General features: G+C 34.8%; 2 protein-coding genes across 2 annotated transcripts; one reads left to right on the top strand and one right to left on the bottom strand.

Annotated features, from left to right (window-relative positions):
* Positions 1-1,365: 1,365 nt before the first annotated feature.
* LOC102584324 (TBC1 domain family member 17-like) lies at positions 1,366-13,944 on the top strand. Its single transcript, XM_006358236.2, has 16 exons — positions 1,366-1,570; positions 2,181-2,354; positions 2,968-3,019; positions 3,141-3,248; positions 5,283-5,367; positions 6,016-6,070; positions 6,170-6,559; positions 7,040-7,102; positions 8,133-8,198; positions 8,581-8,679; positions 8,763-8,873; positions 10,067-10,138; positions 10,340-10,456; positions 11,321-11,470; positions 12,293-12,393; positions 13,523-13,944. Exons 1-16 carry the CDS (start codon positions 1,508-1,510, stop codon positions 13,851-13,853), a joined length of 2,037 nt encoding a protein of 678 aa, XP_006358298.1. The 5' UTR covers positions 1,366-1,507; the 3' UTR covers positions 13,854-13,944.
* Positions 13,945-14,030: 86 nt separating this feature from the next.
* Positions 14,031-15,239, bottom strand: TSF (transcription factor MYB82-like). The gene is given in 3 exon segments (NM_001288387.1): positions 14,031-14,771; positions 14,868-14,997; positions 15,098-15,239. Coding segments are annotated over 3 exon segments (648 nt in total). The 5' UTR covers positions 15,225-15,239; the 3' UTR covers positions 14,031-14,380.
* Between the last annotated feature and the right edge of the window lie 3,865 nt (positions 15,240-19,104).

Raw genomic sequence — 19,104 nt, 5'->3', positions numbered from 1 at the left:
TTGCCTCTATTCATGAGAGTTCCCTAACAAGGTTATTTGCTTGGTTCAAGGATTTCGTTGGCACTAAAATAAATGATTGTAATACAAATTTATTTTAAAGGGATTTTTCTAAAAGAGTTGTTAAAAAAAATTAAATAAATAAAGTAATATGTTAAAAAGGGAAAATCGATTCAAAATACTTTTTACATTAATGTAATAAATAGATTGAAAAGAATGTTAAAATAAAAAATCAAAATGATGAAGGTAAGCCTTGTATTATAATAAAAGAAAAAGAGTCTATTTGGATTAATTTTGACTTAAATTTAAGTGCTTCTAAGCATTTTTTTTAAATTTATCCAAACACTAAAAAAAATACTTAAAAACTTTTTATTTAAATATATTTTAAATAATTCAATCCAAACAGGCTAAGTTGATCCTTTTTCTGAAGTTAGCTAAACAAAATAGGTCATTTGCACGAATTCCTTAATTTTGATCCTTAAAATTTGTGTTTTTATTATTGTCTTTTAACACTTCATTAAATTAATAAAAAATTAATAAATATCTTTGACATAAAAAATTAAACTAAATTCACAAAACAAAAAGCATTCACAAGGCACCAAAATTATGTTTTACAAGACAAAAAAAATTGTAGGAAAAATTCACAAAACAAAATTCAGAGCAAAAAATTTCGCAAGACATAAGTTATTCTTATAAAACTTATGTAGATATTGACATAAATTTAATTTCAAAATCTATAAAGTGATGCCTCTTAAGGCATAACTTATTATTTCTAAAAAAACTTGCCTACTTTTATCGGATAAGATAGATTTTTTTAAATTTATATCTTATAAATTAGATACTACAAAACATAATTTTTACCAAACAAGGTAAAAGTTTTCCTTGTGAAAATATGTTATAATAAAAGATACTTTGATTCGTAACTTTTTATTAAATAAGAAAAGAAAATAAAAATTAAAACCACCAAAAAATAAGAGTAATAGTATAAAAACTTGAAACAAAATCAAGATCCATCATGTTAAAGAATTTGTATATTAAGAAGACATAATATATAAACGTATTCTTTAACTTGAAATGAGATGATATTTATTTCTTTTAATTTTGAATGTGTATAAAATTGAACAATTATATTCACACATTTTGTGTGACATAATACAAATGTATCCCGTAGGAATTGTCACGTAGGACATCCCGTCACACATAAGATATGTATTTACTTACTCAATTCTATACAAATTGAAATACCTATTTCTATATGATAAGGATATGAATATTAATTAAATCAAATTAAAAGATACTTTTAAGAAGTAAAAAGTTTTATATTGGGTAAAAAATCGTTAAATTTTGTAGTGATTTGACATGAGAAGACTCGTTGTCATCCAGTAAATATACAAGGGTCAACAAACGTAACGCACGTTACTTTTCTCCGTTTATCGAATCTTCTTCCTTACTCACCACGACTAGCTGTCTACTTCAACGTATCCACAGCAGCAGCCAGCCGTCGCCGGCGATGCATGAATTTGACCTCCACGATCTCTCCGACGACGCCGATTACGCTGATTCTATGCAACAAGTTAGCTATTTCCTTCTCAAAATTACCTCTTCGCCATTTTCACTCTCTTCAATTTTACTCACCGGAGCGTTTACTGAATAATTGATGAGCTTAGTTTTGTGTTTGTGATGTGCGATTTTCGAAGATTTGATAAGGAGTGTTGAGCTCCGTGATTTCGTTTAATAGTATATGCATCTAGTTCTTATGCAGTTATGCTGAATTTTTTTTTATTGATTGATTTTCGAATTACTTGAGTTTTAATTCGAGTTTAATCTCAACTACTTCGGTGCAACAAGTGAGAAATTCCAATTGCAAATCATCTGATCGCCATATGCAAATTGGTGTTTATTATCACTATAGATTTGTTGCTAATGTATTGAGTATATTTAATATTAAATTTCAAAATGATCCGTAACTATCTCGAATTTAAATAGCAGAATTTACTGTAAATTTGATGACGTTGAACTGTGCTTATGATGTTTGATTAAGTAGCTTGATTCCGGCGGTTGAACTCATTGGCCTTGTTTGTAGTTTATTTCTGTTCAGAAGTTTGAAGCTGTTTATTGTCCTTCTTTGCTGTGATTTGGAAATGTTTTTTAGTTTTTTGTTTTGTTTTGGTGGTGTGTATTAGGGTTCGACGAGTATGACTAGGAGTGGTAATAGTAATCGGAATTCATCCAGTGAACAAGTCGGTGCTGAAATCGTGTATTTGAAAGATAATGTGGCGATACACCCGACTCAACATGCATGGGAGAGGATCAGAGGTCGGCTGAAGCTGATCAAGCAAGGAGGTTCTCTGTTAATGGTATAAGTAGAATTATTTTTGCTTTGTTAGACTTGTTTTTATGTGTGAATCAGCTTTCAAATGTAGGTTTAATAATTGCTATTGGATCATTACTCTTTTATGGCATACATGATTTAAAGCTTACTACATTTTTGCCTGCCATAATTTGAGTATCAAAGTATAAGGTGTGAGGTGAAATTAAAGTTCAAAATGCAAATGGATGTGCAAAGTGCTTAATGTTTGGGTATTTCTTTAAATGACATTTGGTTCAAAGAGTGAAAGTAATTATAAGTAGCAGGGCTAATATAACTTACTGAATATAAATAATAGGTTAAATATATGAGGTGTCCATTAATCTTTTGCTTGTAGAATAGACCGATAACCTCTTGGAATCGTGGGTGAAAATGGAACTAACTTACAAGCTAACACAGTCTGGTACATTGACCAGATATGCCCATTTTATCTTTTCTATTGCCTTCCTCTTTGTAACTTAATTTTATTTTCCCTTTCCTTCCCATGAACAAGGATGATGAATTTTTGTTGTATGTGGGTTTTAAGGGGGTGCTGTTACTATTGTAGCAAATATCACTTGGTTCTGCTTATTTAACTGAGCTATTGATTTGCTTTGCGACAGACTTGGATTCCATATGAAGGGCAAAGCTCAAGTGCAAGGCTGTCTGAAAAAGGTTGGGCTCAAGTTATCTTTATTATGAGTTTATGACCCAAACAAAAGAACAATGATTTTATGCAAAACAAAGATTGTGTCACCTGATCAGTAATGGTTATTGTTTATATATCTTGGTTCAGATAAAAGTCTCTATACAATAAGAGCAGTGCCTTTCTCGGATATTAGGTCAATCCGTAGACACACTCCTACTTTGGGTTGGCAGTATGCTATTGTAGTATTGTCGTCAGGTACGTAGTCATGTACTGTATTTTCATAAGTCCTTCTGTTCCATACCAGGGATTTTGAAGTGTTGTTTTCGTGGAATAGTTTAATCTTTCCTTGTTTTTGTTTGTGAGAAGTTAGTTTACTTGCTATTCGCTTTGCAACTCTTTTGGAAATAGATCGCTTCTACTTTCTAAATTGATAATTATTCCTTGCATACTAGTGTGGCTTCAGTACCCAATTTCTCAGCTCACACATGATATAATTTCTTGATAACTTTGGAAATAGTAAGTCCACTGATATTATATGCTGAGATAATCCATCAAAGCTCTTCATGTGGCATCATTGATAGCTTGTTTGGTTAACGTTTTGGAAAAATAGAAGTGCTTCTTTTTGTACTTGCTTTTGAGAGTTAAGATATTTGGCTAAGCTACTGCGTTTTGAAAGTACTTCTTCTGGAGAAATCATTTAAGATAAGCAAACCACCCCAATCAGCCTCAAAACCACTGGCTATGGAGATGAATCTGGAAGTCAAAAATCCTACTCAAAGTGGCATGTTTTGTCTGGTTGTTAGCCAAAGAAGTTGGACTAATCAAGACAACTTAAAGAGGAGGGGGATACCATTATGTTCTAGATGTTTCTTTTGTGGGGAAACTGGTGAGACAGTTAACCATCTCTTTCTACACTGCAAGATCACTGGTCAACTATGGAGGTTATTCCTGAATCTTAAAGGTATGTCATGGACCATGCGTGCCAAGATCACAGAAGCAATCCGCAGTTGGGAGGAAGCAAGAAAGCAATCCAAGAACAGAGACAGATGGAGAATTGTCCCAGCTAGTATATGGTGGGCAATATGGAAGGAACGGAACTCTAGAGCTTTTGATAGTATAGAAAATAGTATGCAAAAAGTCAGCTAAATTGTCTAATGCTACTTTGTTTTTGGTGTAATCAGTTATACTCAAATGATACTATCTCCATAATTGATGTACTAGACTCAATTTAGTAAAAGATAGTAGGATTTGAAGTACATGGTGTAAATATTGACCAGTACAGTTTTAGTGCGGTCTTTTGAGGAATATAAGAAGTTACCAGTTTCAAAAAATAAATGAAGCAAATTTTGGAAGCTTGACCAAACATACCTTAAGATTCTTAAATTTGTCTCATTTGATTTACGCTTTCTCGAATGCATTTCCATGAATACATGTGTAAATATTGACCAGTACAGTTTTAGTGCGGTCTTTTGAGGAATATAAGAAGTTACCAGTTTCAAAAAATAAATGAAGCAAATTTTGGAAGCTTGACCAAACATACCTTAAGATTCTTAAATTTGTCTCATTTGATTTACGCTTTCTCGAATGCATTTCCATGAATACATTTTGCTATCATGACAATGTTATGATTCTTGGATAGTTCAAAGGCTAAGAGAACTACTATTGGGAATAAGAAGCTCGAGTAGGAATCAATTGCTCCTAGATACTTTGGTCCATTGAGCAAGATTTGGAACCCATTATCAGTGTTATGGCCTGTGGTAGGCAATTTTTGTGAAGCATAAGAGAAGAACTACGGGATGTACTTTGGAAGCTAGGGGTGGAGTCAAAATTGCTTCTTAATCCATGTTATGCGAGGGGTGGAGTCAAGTTTCTGAATAGGTATAAGTTTCATGGCAATCCTTCTCTACCTGAGTGTTATTTTAGAAAATCTTGGCTGTTGATCCTTCTAGTTTCAATAATTTTGTTATGATATCATGATGTTTTAGGTCCCCTTTTGATAATACTACTGATTGATTTAGGCATGAATACTGCTCATCATTTCCAGGAAATCGTGATGTTTGAAGTCAATCAATTTAGCTTGTGCATCATTTTATATAGACATATATGCGTTCTTGATGGGTATACATCTTTTGTTCTATCTAGCTTCAAAGGTTACATGCATGACTTTATTTGTATATTATTTTGATTAGTTACATGCACGGTTTATTTTTCCCTGCTGTTTTTGGTAGATCTTTTAAACTTCCCCATAGTACCAACTTGTTGATTTTGAATATATTGTTTCTTATGCAGGACTAGCATTTCCTCCACTTTATTTTTACAATGGAGGTCTCAAGGAGTTTCTAGCAACAATTAAGCAACATGTTTTTCTCGTGAGGTGAATTCGGTTACTTGTTCTTCCTTTAGGAATCGACTTTGTGATTTTGATAACATTCTAAATGGATTATTTAAACAAATTTCACAGATTTATGTGTTATCTTTTTCTTTCTGGTTGATTCTTCACTGCACTTTGGAGCCAAAATCCCTTTATTTTTCCATCTTATCCTTTATGTGAGATACAAATGAGAAAGTAGAAATCAGAGCAAGACAACTTACACATGGATTGATGCTTGATGATAATGTAACATACAAATAAGAATTAACAAACTATTAGTCATATTATTTAATCACATTGAGAGGTTCTTTGGTGGATGGGAGATAAAGAATATGATCTCTGGAGGTGGCAGACGTGAGTGTAAGTTTCTTTCAGATACTAGGAGGACTGCCACATATCAATTGACATATGATGTTTATACTAGCTGAAGTTCTTGTATAGTAACTAATTGTGCTGGAAGTTGTGGGTTGTTCCTTCTTTTTCAGTATAGCTACAAACTATTTTTAATTTCAGAAGGAAAAGATACTAGTACTGAAAATTTTGGATCTTGGTTGATTCAGTATCTAATTTGCCGTTATTGACCTAATACTGATATAGATTAACTAGATTATTGGAAGGATTTCCTTTCTCACTAGTGAAGGGTACTTACAGGTCAGCTGAAGATGCAAATATATTTCTTGTTAATGACTTACAAGATCCGCTCCAGGTGCAGCTAATGTCATTTAAAATTCTTTTAGCTTTAACAACTGCTCTAGTTCTCCTTCACAGATTCACACTTCCACCTACTTTGATATGATTGTTACAGAGAACTCTCTCTTCCTTGGAGCTTCCCAGGGCCGTTTCTGTTGCCAACAGTCCAACTTCATCTATTGCACCTAGTGAATCTTCATTCAGCCGGACAGATGGTGAAGCCCTTGATAAGAACTCCGCAGTTATTCAACAAAATGGCAGGCAAAGACAAAAACATAATGATCCTCGATATTTATCTATTCAAGTACTGGAGAAATTTTCTCTTGTCACCAGATTTGCACGTGAAACAAAATCTCAATTTCTTCGTGAAGCTCATGGTGATGGTTTCATTTCTAATGCAATGAAGAAGCATGACAAAAAACCAAATAATTACTCTTCTGTTGTTGAATCTAATGATGTTCACAAGCCGCTTGAAGATGTTTATGTGCCTGCAAATTCGTCCGAGGTAAGAATCTCACATGTACTCCACTCCTCTTTCTGGATTGGTTTAATTTTCCTTTTGAAAGCCCCTGGCGTAGAAGATGATGGTCCTGACCTTAGTTCGTATTTGTGCATTTAAATTTTTAAGGAACTGGGAATTTGATTTGGTTAGGCAACAAGGAGAACTCTGCACTTATGCTTTAATAAGATTTAGTAATACACCAAAACCTGCAAGATGATATGAAATGGAACTACTCTTTGTCAAAAAAATAAAAATGAAATGGAATTATTTCTTGGTTTAGAAATGTTCTCTGGTGCTCCAATTGGGAAGTGGCAAGGCTGTTGACATGATTTATCCTTGGGTTCAGAGAATGAATGAACTGCCTCAGTTCATTGTCAACTGTACTCAAAACCATATAAGAATAGTCCAGCAAAGTAGCGTTTTTGGATGTATTATCAACTTCATCACAGGACTGTTCTGACGTTCTTCTCTATCTTTAAACAGGAAAGTTCTTGTGAGATACATAATAAGAATGAAGAAGCTGCAATGCGCGATGAAAGTTTAGAGGTCTGTTCATAACTGAGGAACCATTTGACTTGTTGAGCATGTTATTAACTTCTTGTAACTGGTGTCTGTAGATAAAAACCTACTAGTTTTCAGCTTTTGTTGGATATGAAAGATTCGTCCAACAAGATGATGTTATTTAGTGTATGATAAACTGAAGTTTTTACCTTTTCTTTCTTATTGTTCATCAAAATGAAAGTGTACTCTCTCTAACAACTTCAACTTTTAAATGAGATGGTCCCACACTTAAACATGGTAATGGAGCTGGCAAGAAGGTCCTAGGTTCAAATCTCACTGCCACCAAAAAGCAAAAATATAGGCCATATGTTTGGCCCATTACAAAGAATCAGGCCTACACTTGCGGAGGTGCATCGAGACATAATATAATTAAAAATGTATTCTCTCTAACAACTTAAGCTTTATATGAGATGGTCACATACTTCAACAAAGATCTACGGGTTATTCACGGAACTAAGTTTAGACGACGAAATTTTTCTAAAACGAATCAATTTGAAAATGATGAATGAAGTTGCACCATCTGGATACTACCTGTAGCTGTAGACTGGACTGGACCATACCATCTTTTCTTTATATTATTATGAAGTTAAAACTACATTTCTTTTTTTTGGTTACCTAGTATTTTATAATTTCTTCCAGGTAAAATCCATAGAAATAAATTTTTATATACAACTAATATATTAGAAGTATAATAAGCAAATTAAAACCCAGTTCAGGTAGTATGGGTGGATGAAGTACTTGACATATTTCAGAGCTACTGCCCTTCAGCGGCTGTAATGGCTGCTAACCTTAATAACAGTTGTAATTTAGAAAAAATCCTTGAACTATTATGCTTGAGTGAGTTTTTCAAATTACCATTTTTTGTCTAGGCTACTTAATTTATATCTAGCTCAACAGCATGAGTTATTTTGGAAACATGCCCCCTATTTCTCTCTCTATATCTCTTCCTAGAAGTTAGTAAGTGAATTTAGGGGGTCTGTGACAGGTTCATCAACACTTTTTCTTTCTTCTGCAGTATGACTATGACAAATTATCACTAGTATGGGGAAAACCGCGCCAGCCTCCGTTGGGATCAAAAGAGGTATAAGACTTGTCATTGTTAATGATTTTAAGAGAACATTTTTGAACTGTTGGCATCATGCCAGTGCTAGGTCAAGTAAGCCTTTTCAGCCAGAAGCTCAGGTCCATCTCATTTTGTTGTTGCAGGCTTAACTAACTAGATAGAAATATCCCCTTTTTACAATCTTAAATTTCTAGATGAGGTGATCACACAATTTGATATGGAATCAAAGTAGGCTTTTGAGTCTCAGCGCAACCTATTATCAAGTTTCCACATGCTTGACTCAAGAAATTAAATAGGCCTACTTCATTATTTAGTGGAGCCTGTGGTTATTTAGTGTATTATTTTGTGTGGCTTTTGCAGCTAATGTCCACATTCCTTACTTCATTATGTTTTTCCACAGTGGTCCACCTTTTTGGACTCTGAAGGTAGGGTCATAGACTCGCAGGCACTAAGAAAGAGGATCTTTTACGGAGGTGTGGAGAAAGGTCTGAGGAAAGAGGTATATTCTTGTGGAGATCTATACCCCTCTCATGGTCTGTCTAAGTAGGAATAATATACTTCCGTTTGTCATTGTGGTTCCAGGTCTGGAGATTTCTGTTGGGATATCATTCATATGATTCAACTTGTGCCGAGAGGGAATATCTCGCGTCTATCAGAAAGTCAGAGTATGAAACAATAAAAAACCAGTGGAAGGTTTGTGTAGCTCTCTCTAGACCTTTTTTCCAGGGTGGGGGGCCAGGAAATTTCTGCTTCCTTCTAAACCCCTATTAGTTTATTTCGTTCGATTGGGGTGTGTTTGGTATGAGAGAAAGCATTTTCCATGGATAATATTTTCCTAGAAAATGTTTTGTTGGAAAATAAGTGTGCTTCTTACTTATTTTCTAGTTTTCCGTAAATAAGCAAAAAAATATTATCCCAAGAGCATTTAGACGTAATCTAGCAAATCACCATGTGGGCGGGATGGGGTATGGAGTGGGAGTTTGGGTGGTGATTGTGGGTGGGATGGGAATTGGGGATGTTGGGTGGGTTGGGAGGAGTTAATGAACTTAGAATGTCACTTGTGGAACTTTTTTCCCTACTTCCCTTAGAGAAGTCGTTTCCTCATTTTTAAGGAGCTTGTTTCCTAGAGAAAATGTTTTCCCATATATTTTGATCAACCAAACATGAGAAAATTGAAAAACATTTTCTATTCTCCTCCATACCAAACACACTCTAAATGCATTCCGTGATTAAAATTGTTGAATAAGCTGCCATCTTATATTTAGCTCATTGCAATCTGATGAGATTCTTGTTACCATCATCATGATGCTGTTAGGTTTCAATGTTTCTGTATTCTCTTTTGATATCTCAAGCTTTGTCCTTCAGTTGACACAGAATGATTTTATCTCAGATTTCATGTGAATACTGCCATCCCTTGTCTCTACTAAAATTATATGATGCCACTGGTAAATTAAATATTGAAACGAGGAATACATATTCGTAGGGATAGTAACAGTATTTTTATGTGTTCGCGTTGGTATTCTTGAAATAGGACAACGAGGAGCTTGGAGATAATTATCCTCTGAAAGTTTGTTCCAAGTGTTTAATAATCTGTAGTACTCTTCTGGGTTAAAGGACTTGAATCATATATCTTTGTGAATTTTACTTCTGATATTCCACCAGGGAAGTCATTCCCCCCAATTTTTCTTTCCTCCAAAACGAGTATTTTCAGGGTTAAAAGAATCAATCGTTTTGTTGTGGAGTTATGCTTTCCTGTTCCTATTGGAAAATCAGTTCCCCTGTTTTATCTCCTCCAGAGAGGACCGATGATGAGAAAATGGCTTTGAGGTCTTTTTGGTAAAACTAAGCTTTAAATATTCATGTTTATGTTGAATCTATTTATGCAGAGCATCACTAAAGAGCAGGCTAAGAGATTTACAAAATTCCGAGAAAGGAAAGCTCTTATTGAAAAAGATGTGGTAAGTATCGAATTATTCCAGCCTTTTGGGCCTACAAATGACTTCCATATTAGAGGCTGAGAGCCAGTATGCAGTTCTTCACATCTGAGTCATTAACTACCCGTCTTACTTCTATAACATATTATTTTGGTAATTGTAAAATTATGACACTTCTTATTTCTCTTCTTCCCTTTTCCTTTTTCTTTTAAATTGATCTTGAAGGTCAGGACTGATAGGTCAATTCCATTCTATGATGGGGATGATAATTCTAATGTGAAGTGCTTGCGTGACATACTGCTCACTTACTCATTCTACAACTTTGACCTGGGTTACTGTCAGGTAACTGCATTACGTTAATTGGTCGTTCTTTGCTAATATGCTTGTGCAAAGTTAAATCAGCTACGTGCATGATTTTCCGATTTCTCAAACATTGAAAATCTCAGGCTTCCTGCCTCCCTTTCTCTTTCTCTTAGATGTTCTGTTTCACCATAGGGGGACTTGACCTTGAAACATTGTCTATCTAGGCAGCACCGAGTCCAACCTTGATGTTAGTTTTCTGCAGAAATAGATCCCTGTTTTCTGGTAGTATAATGGTGTGAAATAAAATGATAAGATTCAGAAGCTTGAATATTTTTTAACAAGAGACTTTGCATTTAATCTGAGAATTTTATTTCTTCATTTGGAAAATCTGCTGCCTAAACCATGGTGCGCAGAGTTACCCGGTACATGTGCTGGTGTGACGTAGAAAATATCCGGTAGATTAAGGTGCGTGAGAGCTGGTTGCCTGGTCCTGAAACCACCGTTATTTAAAATAAAAAGGTAGCAGCATAATAATGATGTTTTTATGCATGTTCTTTTTGGTAACTAACATAATAACTATCCAATGTCCTGATTGTTTACCTTCTATTCAATCTTTTCGGAAGCAATTGTCACACTGTCAGTCAAAGAAATGGTCTCACATAATGCAAATTATAGTATCTCATATTACCAACCTGAGATTACTCTGTTTCCCTTTTGTATGTAATGTCTCTCGAGAGAATTCAATTCTTAGTGGATAATACTGGTGGAATCATGCTTTCTATGATTGATCTATGCTGTTGGTGCCTTTGGGCTCCAGTATTCTATTTACAACTTGGTGCAAGTTCCTTTTCTTTCTTGGTTGCTAACTCTCTGATGAACTCTTTTTATTCTCTTGACTTGTAGGGTATGAGTGATCTTCTTTCACCAATATTGTATGTGATGGGAGATGAACCACAATCGTTTTGGTGCTTTGTGGCTTTGATGGAGCGACTTGGACCAAATTTTAATCGTGACCAGAACGGAGTGCATTCTCAGCTTTTTGCATTGTCAAAGGTTCTTTCTGTGTGTCTGGTTTCATTTAACTTGGCAGCTTTTCAACCCCCCCCCCACACACAGCTTCTTTTTTTTTTTTACTACTCAGTTTTATACTTTGTGTACCTCAGTGATGCTTCGTTCTTGCTTTTTGTATATAGACGCTGCCTTTGTTCAATGTTTTTCTTGTACCAAAGTTTCATGAATAAATTATGTATTGGCAGCTACCTTGAGGTGACCAAAAAAGCAAAGCGGCTCTAAGAATTTAATTAAAGCATTGGTATGCAGAAATAGAATAATATGAACATATGCCCACAACTCACTTGTAGTGGGACAATGCAAGAGAGGACACTGTGTCTGTAATCTGCATAAAAGCATCTTGATTATTATTTCCTTTCTTATTCTGAGGCTATTAACACAACTATAGCATGCCATGGTAATTGGTACATGCTAATGAAAAAAGCACTCGTTGCAAATAAAATCCCAAATGATCCACCATTAACTGTTGACAAATCCATAATGTTGCTATAACCTCTATAATAGGCCATGAAACAATGCAAGCCTCTTTATTGGCAGGACAATTTTCTGATTGAAGGATTAGGTGTCAGACAAATGGTATCCTTCAAATGACCACCTAAGCATGCCTGACTATTTAGAAATGATTCATTTTGCGGCTAATGTGTTTCAGTGCTGCATTTTATTTTCTTGAAGCCCTGGCGTTTCCATCCCTTCTTACCCTTTTGCTGTTATAGAAGATTCTTGATTTGTTGATATCACCATATCTGGCTGATAAGTATATGTTTGCTGTCAAAAATCTGATGCACAAATTACTGGGCTATGCAGTTGGTGGAGTTATTGGACAATCCTTTGCATAATTACTTCCAACAGAAGGACTGCTTGAATTATTTTTTCTGCTTTCGCTGGGTTCTTATACAATTCAAAAGGCAAGCAGTTCTACTCCTTAAAATTCTGTGTCTGCTAGCAGCCAGCATATTATGCGCCTGTGTATTAACAGATCATTTGTGGATCCTATGTTTAAACAAACTTGTACTATTTTCATTTTTCAGCTAAACTATACTAATTCAATATCAAAAACAGAAGTTAGATTATGCTGATGAATATGACTAATATGTCGAAATTTTTCTGACCTTGGTGAGATTTTGAGATAGCCTTGGATTAAAAGCCAAATTCCAGACTTGTTTCTCTTTTATTTCATACTGGGAAGTATGAACTCTTACCTCCCTGTTGAGTGCTCACTCCCATTTTAGTGTAAAAATCTTTTGTTTATCATGTATATGACAGCTAGTTCTCTTTTTGTCCATTGATCGTTGAACAATTCACATGACCTAGGGAACTGAAGGAATAGATCCCTTCTCATGATCACCTGGATAAGCATTTCTTCGAACTTATGCATGCATATATATATATATTCTGTTGAACCTAATAATGTTCAGGGATTTGGTCTAGTGGTAAGAGCATAGCACGTGATGCATGAATTAGGCATACGTCACAGATTCGAACTCTGCTATAGATAAAGCCTGGCATAAATTGGAGAAGGGTAGAGGGGGGGATCAATTGTCCATCAAGTTCAATTTTTAAAAAAAAACTATCCATTGAGTTCTGAAAAAAATGTGTAGAGGTCCAACTAAGTTCACTCTATTAGGTTTTATCTATTCCTTCGACATACACCAAAAAGAAGGCCTCCATTCATGGATATTTTTTAGAACTACAAAACAGTGACATTGCTAAAGTTTTTTTCACTTGTAGAAATCTGTTTTACATTTCCCCATAAGGAATCATGATTGTGGTCCTTAAAAGCATTAAGATTTATGGATGTGCTCCTTTCTTCCCAGCATCCCTCTCTCTGAGGATGGGAGGATAAGAGCAAACAAAGGGATAAAAGAATGTTTGATTTCACACCAGCAAAAATGTGATAGTTGGAGTAATTTGAATATCTTGATGCAGCTATCATTTTGTCAAATCTCATGTTACTTCCAGCTTAGGCTGTTAGACTTCAAATTGCACTAAATCGATGTTTTGATTCCCTTTAAGTTGATATGTTTCCTTTTATAGGGAATTTGACTTTGAGAAAACAATGCGGTTGTGGGAGGTCTTATGGACACATTATTTGAGCGAGCATCTTCATCTGTATGTCTGTGTTGCAATTCTGAGAAGACACCGCAGTAAAATAATAGGAGAAGAGATGGATTTTGACACACTGCTAAAATTTATCAATGAGCTAAGTGGTCATATTAACCTCGATGCTACCCTCAGGGATGCTGAGGCTTTGTGCATATGTGCCGGTGAAAATGGAGAAGCTTGCATCCCTCCTGGAACTCCACCTTCATTACCATTTGAGATTACTTCAATGTACAATCAACAGGATGATGATGATATACTGTAACCACTTCTGGATTTAAATTTCATAAATTGACATATGACCTTGGCAATCAGCGTGATATTCTTTTCAGTGTATATATGGATTTTGATAATCAGAATATTTTTTATTTTTTTTGCTGGAAGTCACTAGCTTTTTTCACCATGTTTATGCCCTTATATTGAAATCTTATTTCACTGTTCCTTAAAAAAAATTCTGTTTTCGAAGTTTTGTTGCTACACCAATGCGAATAAGAATTGTAAACCCGATAGCTAGCTTTTGTAACAGGAATAGCCGATATCTAGTTCATTACTTTTCTTCACTTAGTTGGAATTGGCAGTAGAGGAGGAAGCTGATACTTAGAAAAAGGGAGATCTATTCATTTCTGACCTCTTGATACATGCATAAATTGGTTTCGCAAATAAGCTTTCAGGCAGATGAAGCACAAGCTCAAATCCGAAACCGCTAGCATGGGAGTTGTTAACTTGTCATGGCACTAGTGGAAATTGTGCTCTTATGTGAAGGATGCAATAGAGAAATACTGCGACAAATTTCTAAAGGAATGGCTGAATCTCATTCCACGCTTCTTTGCCAGTGCTTGTGAATGCTTCAAGCAAGACAATGTCGTCCAATATGGGAATAAAAGGCTCATCTTCGAGAAATGGCATGTTATTCATTGTCAGAGGTGATAGTAAGCTGCAGTTGAAGTCCTGCATTTCTTCTATCCATGAATCTAAAACTGTTTTGGTGGCCACTTCTTGGTTGCTTACTGTCTCAGCAGGGTACTCTTGCATTTTGCCTTGTGTGCTTTGAGTATTCGCCTCCTTGGACTTGACATGCTTCTTTTTGCCTCTACATGATCTCTTGTTGTTCAAATGTGTGTTCCAGAAGTTCTTAACTTCATTGTCTGTTCTTCCAGGTAGCCTACCAGCAATTAGTGACCATCTGTACCAAAAACGATGTGAGATAAGTAAAGCAGGAAAGTATCAATTATCTATTCATGTTGTATTAGCAGGAAAGCAGGGGGGGGGAAACAGTGACCGGTTGCCAAGAAGCTTGTGGAGTCTGATGATGAGGTCTTTTTCATCTTCTGACATCATTCCTCGCTTGATGTTTGGCCTGAGGTAATTTTTCCACCTTAGTCTGCAGCTCTTACCACTCCTCATTAAGCCTAAGACGTATATTGAAACGTTGAACTCTTTGACGTCAGCATTGTAGTAGACCATTGATGATATAACATGCTATTAGACTAAAAGATTTTGGAAGTATACCTGACTTCTCAGAAATGGTAGCCCAGTTTCCCTCTCCATGAGTCTCGACGCAATTCTTCAATATCAAGTCCTCCTCAGGTTTCCAAAATCCTCTCTTCATTCTTGTTTTAACTTCTTTATCCTTCATTGCACTTTTTCTCTTCCTCTATCCTGTTAACCTTTTTGTGTAGTAAAATAGGAAATGAGTGATATTCATATATATAGATAAAAGTTTTTATTTTTTTTGGAATGGGGGGAGCGGGAGGGGGTGTGGGATGGGGTTGTGCATGTGTCTTACTCACTCTTGAAACAATGATGATGGAATTTAAAATTCTTTACTTTTGGATTACTATGTGTTGAAGTTGAGGGCCCTCAAATTTGATATCTTTTGTACTACCTGACATTGAAACCCCTTTGTGTGTGTGTTCCACTTTCATCCCACTAAAAGCCATTCACAAAGATGCTAGCTCATCTGGGTATTACCTTTCCTCAAGCCCTCCATGGGAAGGGGGAATTAGAAAAACTGATAATTAAAGACTTTCTTTTTTGGTGCATTGTGTATATGGTGGAAAGTTAATAGACTTTGAACAGACATGGATGATTACCCTTTCAAGCATAGTATCATTTTGCAATGAAAACAAACAAAAGATCATCATTTGCAATGTAATGTCATGATTAGGGGTTTTCATCCGTATGTTCAAAGTTAGTATGGTACCAAAAGCTGTCGAAATTAATGTCTAATCACTAATGTATAGTGCCTTTCCTGCTGTGCAAGCATATTTGATTGTGAACCCCTTACTTAGTAGCAGTATATTCTTAGTGAGTGGTGCAACAATGATAGAACGTAACAAAATATTACGACCATCTATCCTATGATTTGAGCCCAAGTTTACCCCTTGCAATTCGGACAACCGTCTGTAGCATCACACCCCTTTCAAGTGCTGCTTATAAGTTGGTCAAAATAGTTTATATGTACTTTCTAACTTATTTATGCTTTTGTTAAACACCCAAGTACTTATGAGTTAAGACCAATTAAAAACCATAAGTTGATGACTCCCGCTTATGGTTTTTTCAGCATATAAAGAACTTTCGATTTGTCCAAGTATTTTACTATTTATACTTAATATAATCTTTATACAAAATAGAACTCCTAATAACTCCCTCTCCATTTCATTTTCTTTGTTCGTGCTTCGCTTTGTATACATATACTCTTCTATTATTTTGTAAATAACTGTAAGTACTAATTATCAACATTTTATTTTTTTACTAAACACATCATCTACTTATTGTCAGTTTAATCACTTTCTACTCAAAACACATAACTGTTTATATAGAGACTTGTACATGTATTGGTCCTTATAATTGGTGAAAGGTATATATATAGTCCCACAAGTTCACATGTAGGTCATATAGTTCATGTTTTTTTTTTTTTGGGTAGGTACAAATAACTCTTGCCAGCTAAAATTTTTGAAGGGAGAGTACTATTATATATGCCAGCTCAAAATGTGATAGGAACCAAAGATATATATATATATATGTCTTGTACTGATATTGATATGAATCATGATGATCTTGGAAGAAGTGAAAAACACATGGAAGAGGGCATGGGACATTGGGCAATTCTAAAAGGTGCCAAAAGTGAAAATGATTGAACCCATGAGAGCATAATGCGCCAATCATCAACCTTAAAGTGCTTTGAATACTGTTCTTGATTGAACTCCAATTGCCTCCCCTCTTGGGGCTTGTCATTCCATAAATTTGGATTAATTCCCATCCATTATCCTTTGGCAAGCGGACGGTGAGCGCATGCCTTCGTTTCTAGCTTAGTCTAGATTCAAATAAGGACAACAAGTCAAGTGTGATGTTTTCCAGTTATAATCATCTGCTTAAGTTTTGATGGATATAATTACTTGATATTTGTATTAGTGGAAAATAGTAGGTATTTGATGAAATAATCAAAGTGCACACAAGCTGATGTTATCATCCTCTCGCTATTTATTCCTTTTGGTTCATCATCATTGTTTTTGTGTTAGGGTTATATAAATTGCAATGCAAATTATCTTCATACTTTGTAATTCATGAGACAATAATAAGGTCACCAACAAACTCCCCTCTTCCTCTACACACACACACGAGAAAAAAGACAGTTTGGTGTACGAAATATTTTGTATTCACGCATGATTCGAGGAAGGATTGTATTCTAAGGGTGTCTAATGTAGGCAGTCTATCCTGACTTTTGCATTATAGTGGCTAATTTCATGGCTAGAGAGTTGTTGCTTCATGGCTCATCAAAGTATAGATTTGATCTCAAATTTAATTACGAGATATCCCACCTTATCTCATGAACCAAACTATCCTAACATAGTATGTTCAACAACATTTCAACATAGAATTGTATGGTTGCATTCATAGTATGTGTGTTAAATAAGGCAAAGGAAGAAAAGGGTTGTCAAGTCCTTTCATGAAAAACTAAAGCTGCAGCATACACCTCATAAGAAGAAGATAGTGGATTAGTACAGAGAGCAATATTTGAACACTTTTAAGCTGGCATATTTCTTGGATTTTATTTATTTTGCTTTTCAACTTTTCTCATTATAGTGTTTACTGAGATTATTCCCCTTGTTTCTTTGCTCAAACAAAAAAACAGTACCAAAATCTTTCATAGATATCTTTTAAAAGTACCACATTTGTTTTTGTCCTCTTTCACACGTGGAAGGTTATTATTAATATAAATAAAAGGGAAACTTCATAAACACAAGTGAATAAGTAAAATATTTCATGATTCACAACTAATTTCGTTATTACATTTAGTACGATAAAATAAGTTTACATGATATCCGAAATCAAAAGAGTTCACATTATAATAAAATCCCTAAAATTAAGCTTAGCAATTAGATATATTTTTATGAGAAAATTTTAAACATGACTGTAGTTTGAGCCTTATTAGAAATCTATAGTTATAGTTTGAGTATTTATCATTCATAGCAATAGTTTGAGATTTTAGGAAAAAGAGATGAAGAAGCAAGCGAGATTAGGAGAGAGACGAACGAGATTTAAAAGAGAGAAACGAGAGATGTTAGAGAGAGACAATACTAAAGGTAGGAGATTGTGTTATGCAACTTATATATGTTAAAATTTGAGGGGTAACCTTTGTGTTGTAATCAGGATTTTTGTTCAATTTCAACCAATATTTGTTGTTTATCATAATGTTTTCTTTTTTGTTACAATCTCTAGCCATTTTCGTAACAATTTAAACATGCACTCTCTAGTACTTTAAGGATGACTACTTATTTTAAAAACTATCTTTTTTGCAGGATAGTTCAAGAATCCTTTAAATAGAAAAATAGGTTATTATTATTTTTTTAAAAGAAAAAAGTACATCCTAAACAGGATGTTCATCTAATTTCCTCTAGCAAAAGCTTACAAAAGTAGGCTACGCTATTCTATAGGCTCGTTGTTGGGAGAATTACATTGTATATATAAGGTAGATTCTCAATATTTTTGTATATATACTAATTTTGAACCACCAGAGATAGCCTTGTGGTACTAGATTGATGAGTTGTATAACTAAGTCACCGTTGAGCGTCCATCTTGACGTTGCTATCGATATATGTAACCATCTGGTACGTCAATTTAGTGGTGTAAGATCAGCTTGTATATACGCCTACTCACTTCACATTAGGGGTGTCAATTTCAGCTCAAATAAATGAAATGAGTCCATTTTGCTCATATTTAATGACTTGGATCACTCATATTTTAAATGGGTAAGTATGAGCTTCAAGCTATTTTAAGAGCTCCTACAAAATGGTTAAAATATGGGTATCCATATAGACCCATAATAGATAACTCACTTCTCACTTCTACTCAAAATTATAAATTCAGCTAAAAAATAAAAATTCTAATATCAATTTTTAATTTTCAAAATTATTAATTTATTTTTCAAAAAAATTAGAGGGTGGACCCGGGGTAGGGGTAGGGTTGGCCAAAAAAAATCAATTTTTTTCTAGGGGTGGGGGCAGGTGGGAATG

The sequence above is a fragment of the Solanum tuberosum genome, unplaced genomic scaffold, assembly GCF_000226075.1.
Source record: "Solanum tuberosum cultivar DM 1-3 516 R44 unplaced genomic scaffold, SolTub_3.0 scf00272, whole genome shotgun sequence".
NCBI classification, from domain to species: domain Eukaryota; kingdom Viridiplantae; phylum Streptophyta; class Magnoliopsida; order Solanales; family Solanaceae; genus Solanum; species Solanum tuberosum.
This window is presented reverse-complemented; position numbering and strand designations above follow the sequence as displayed.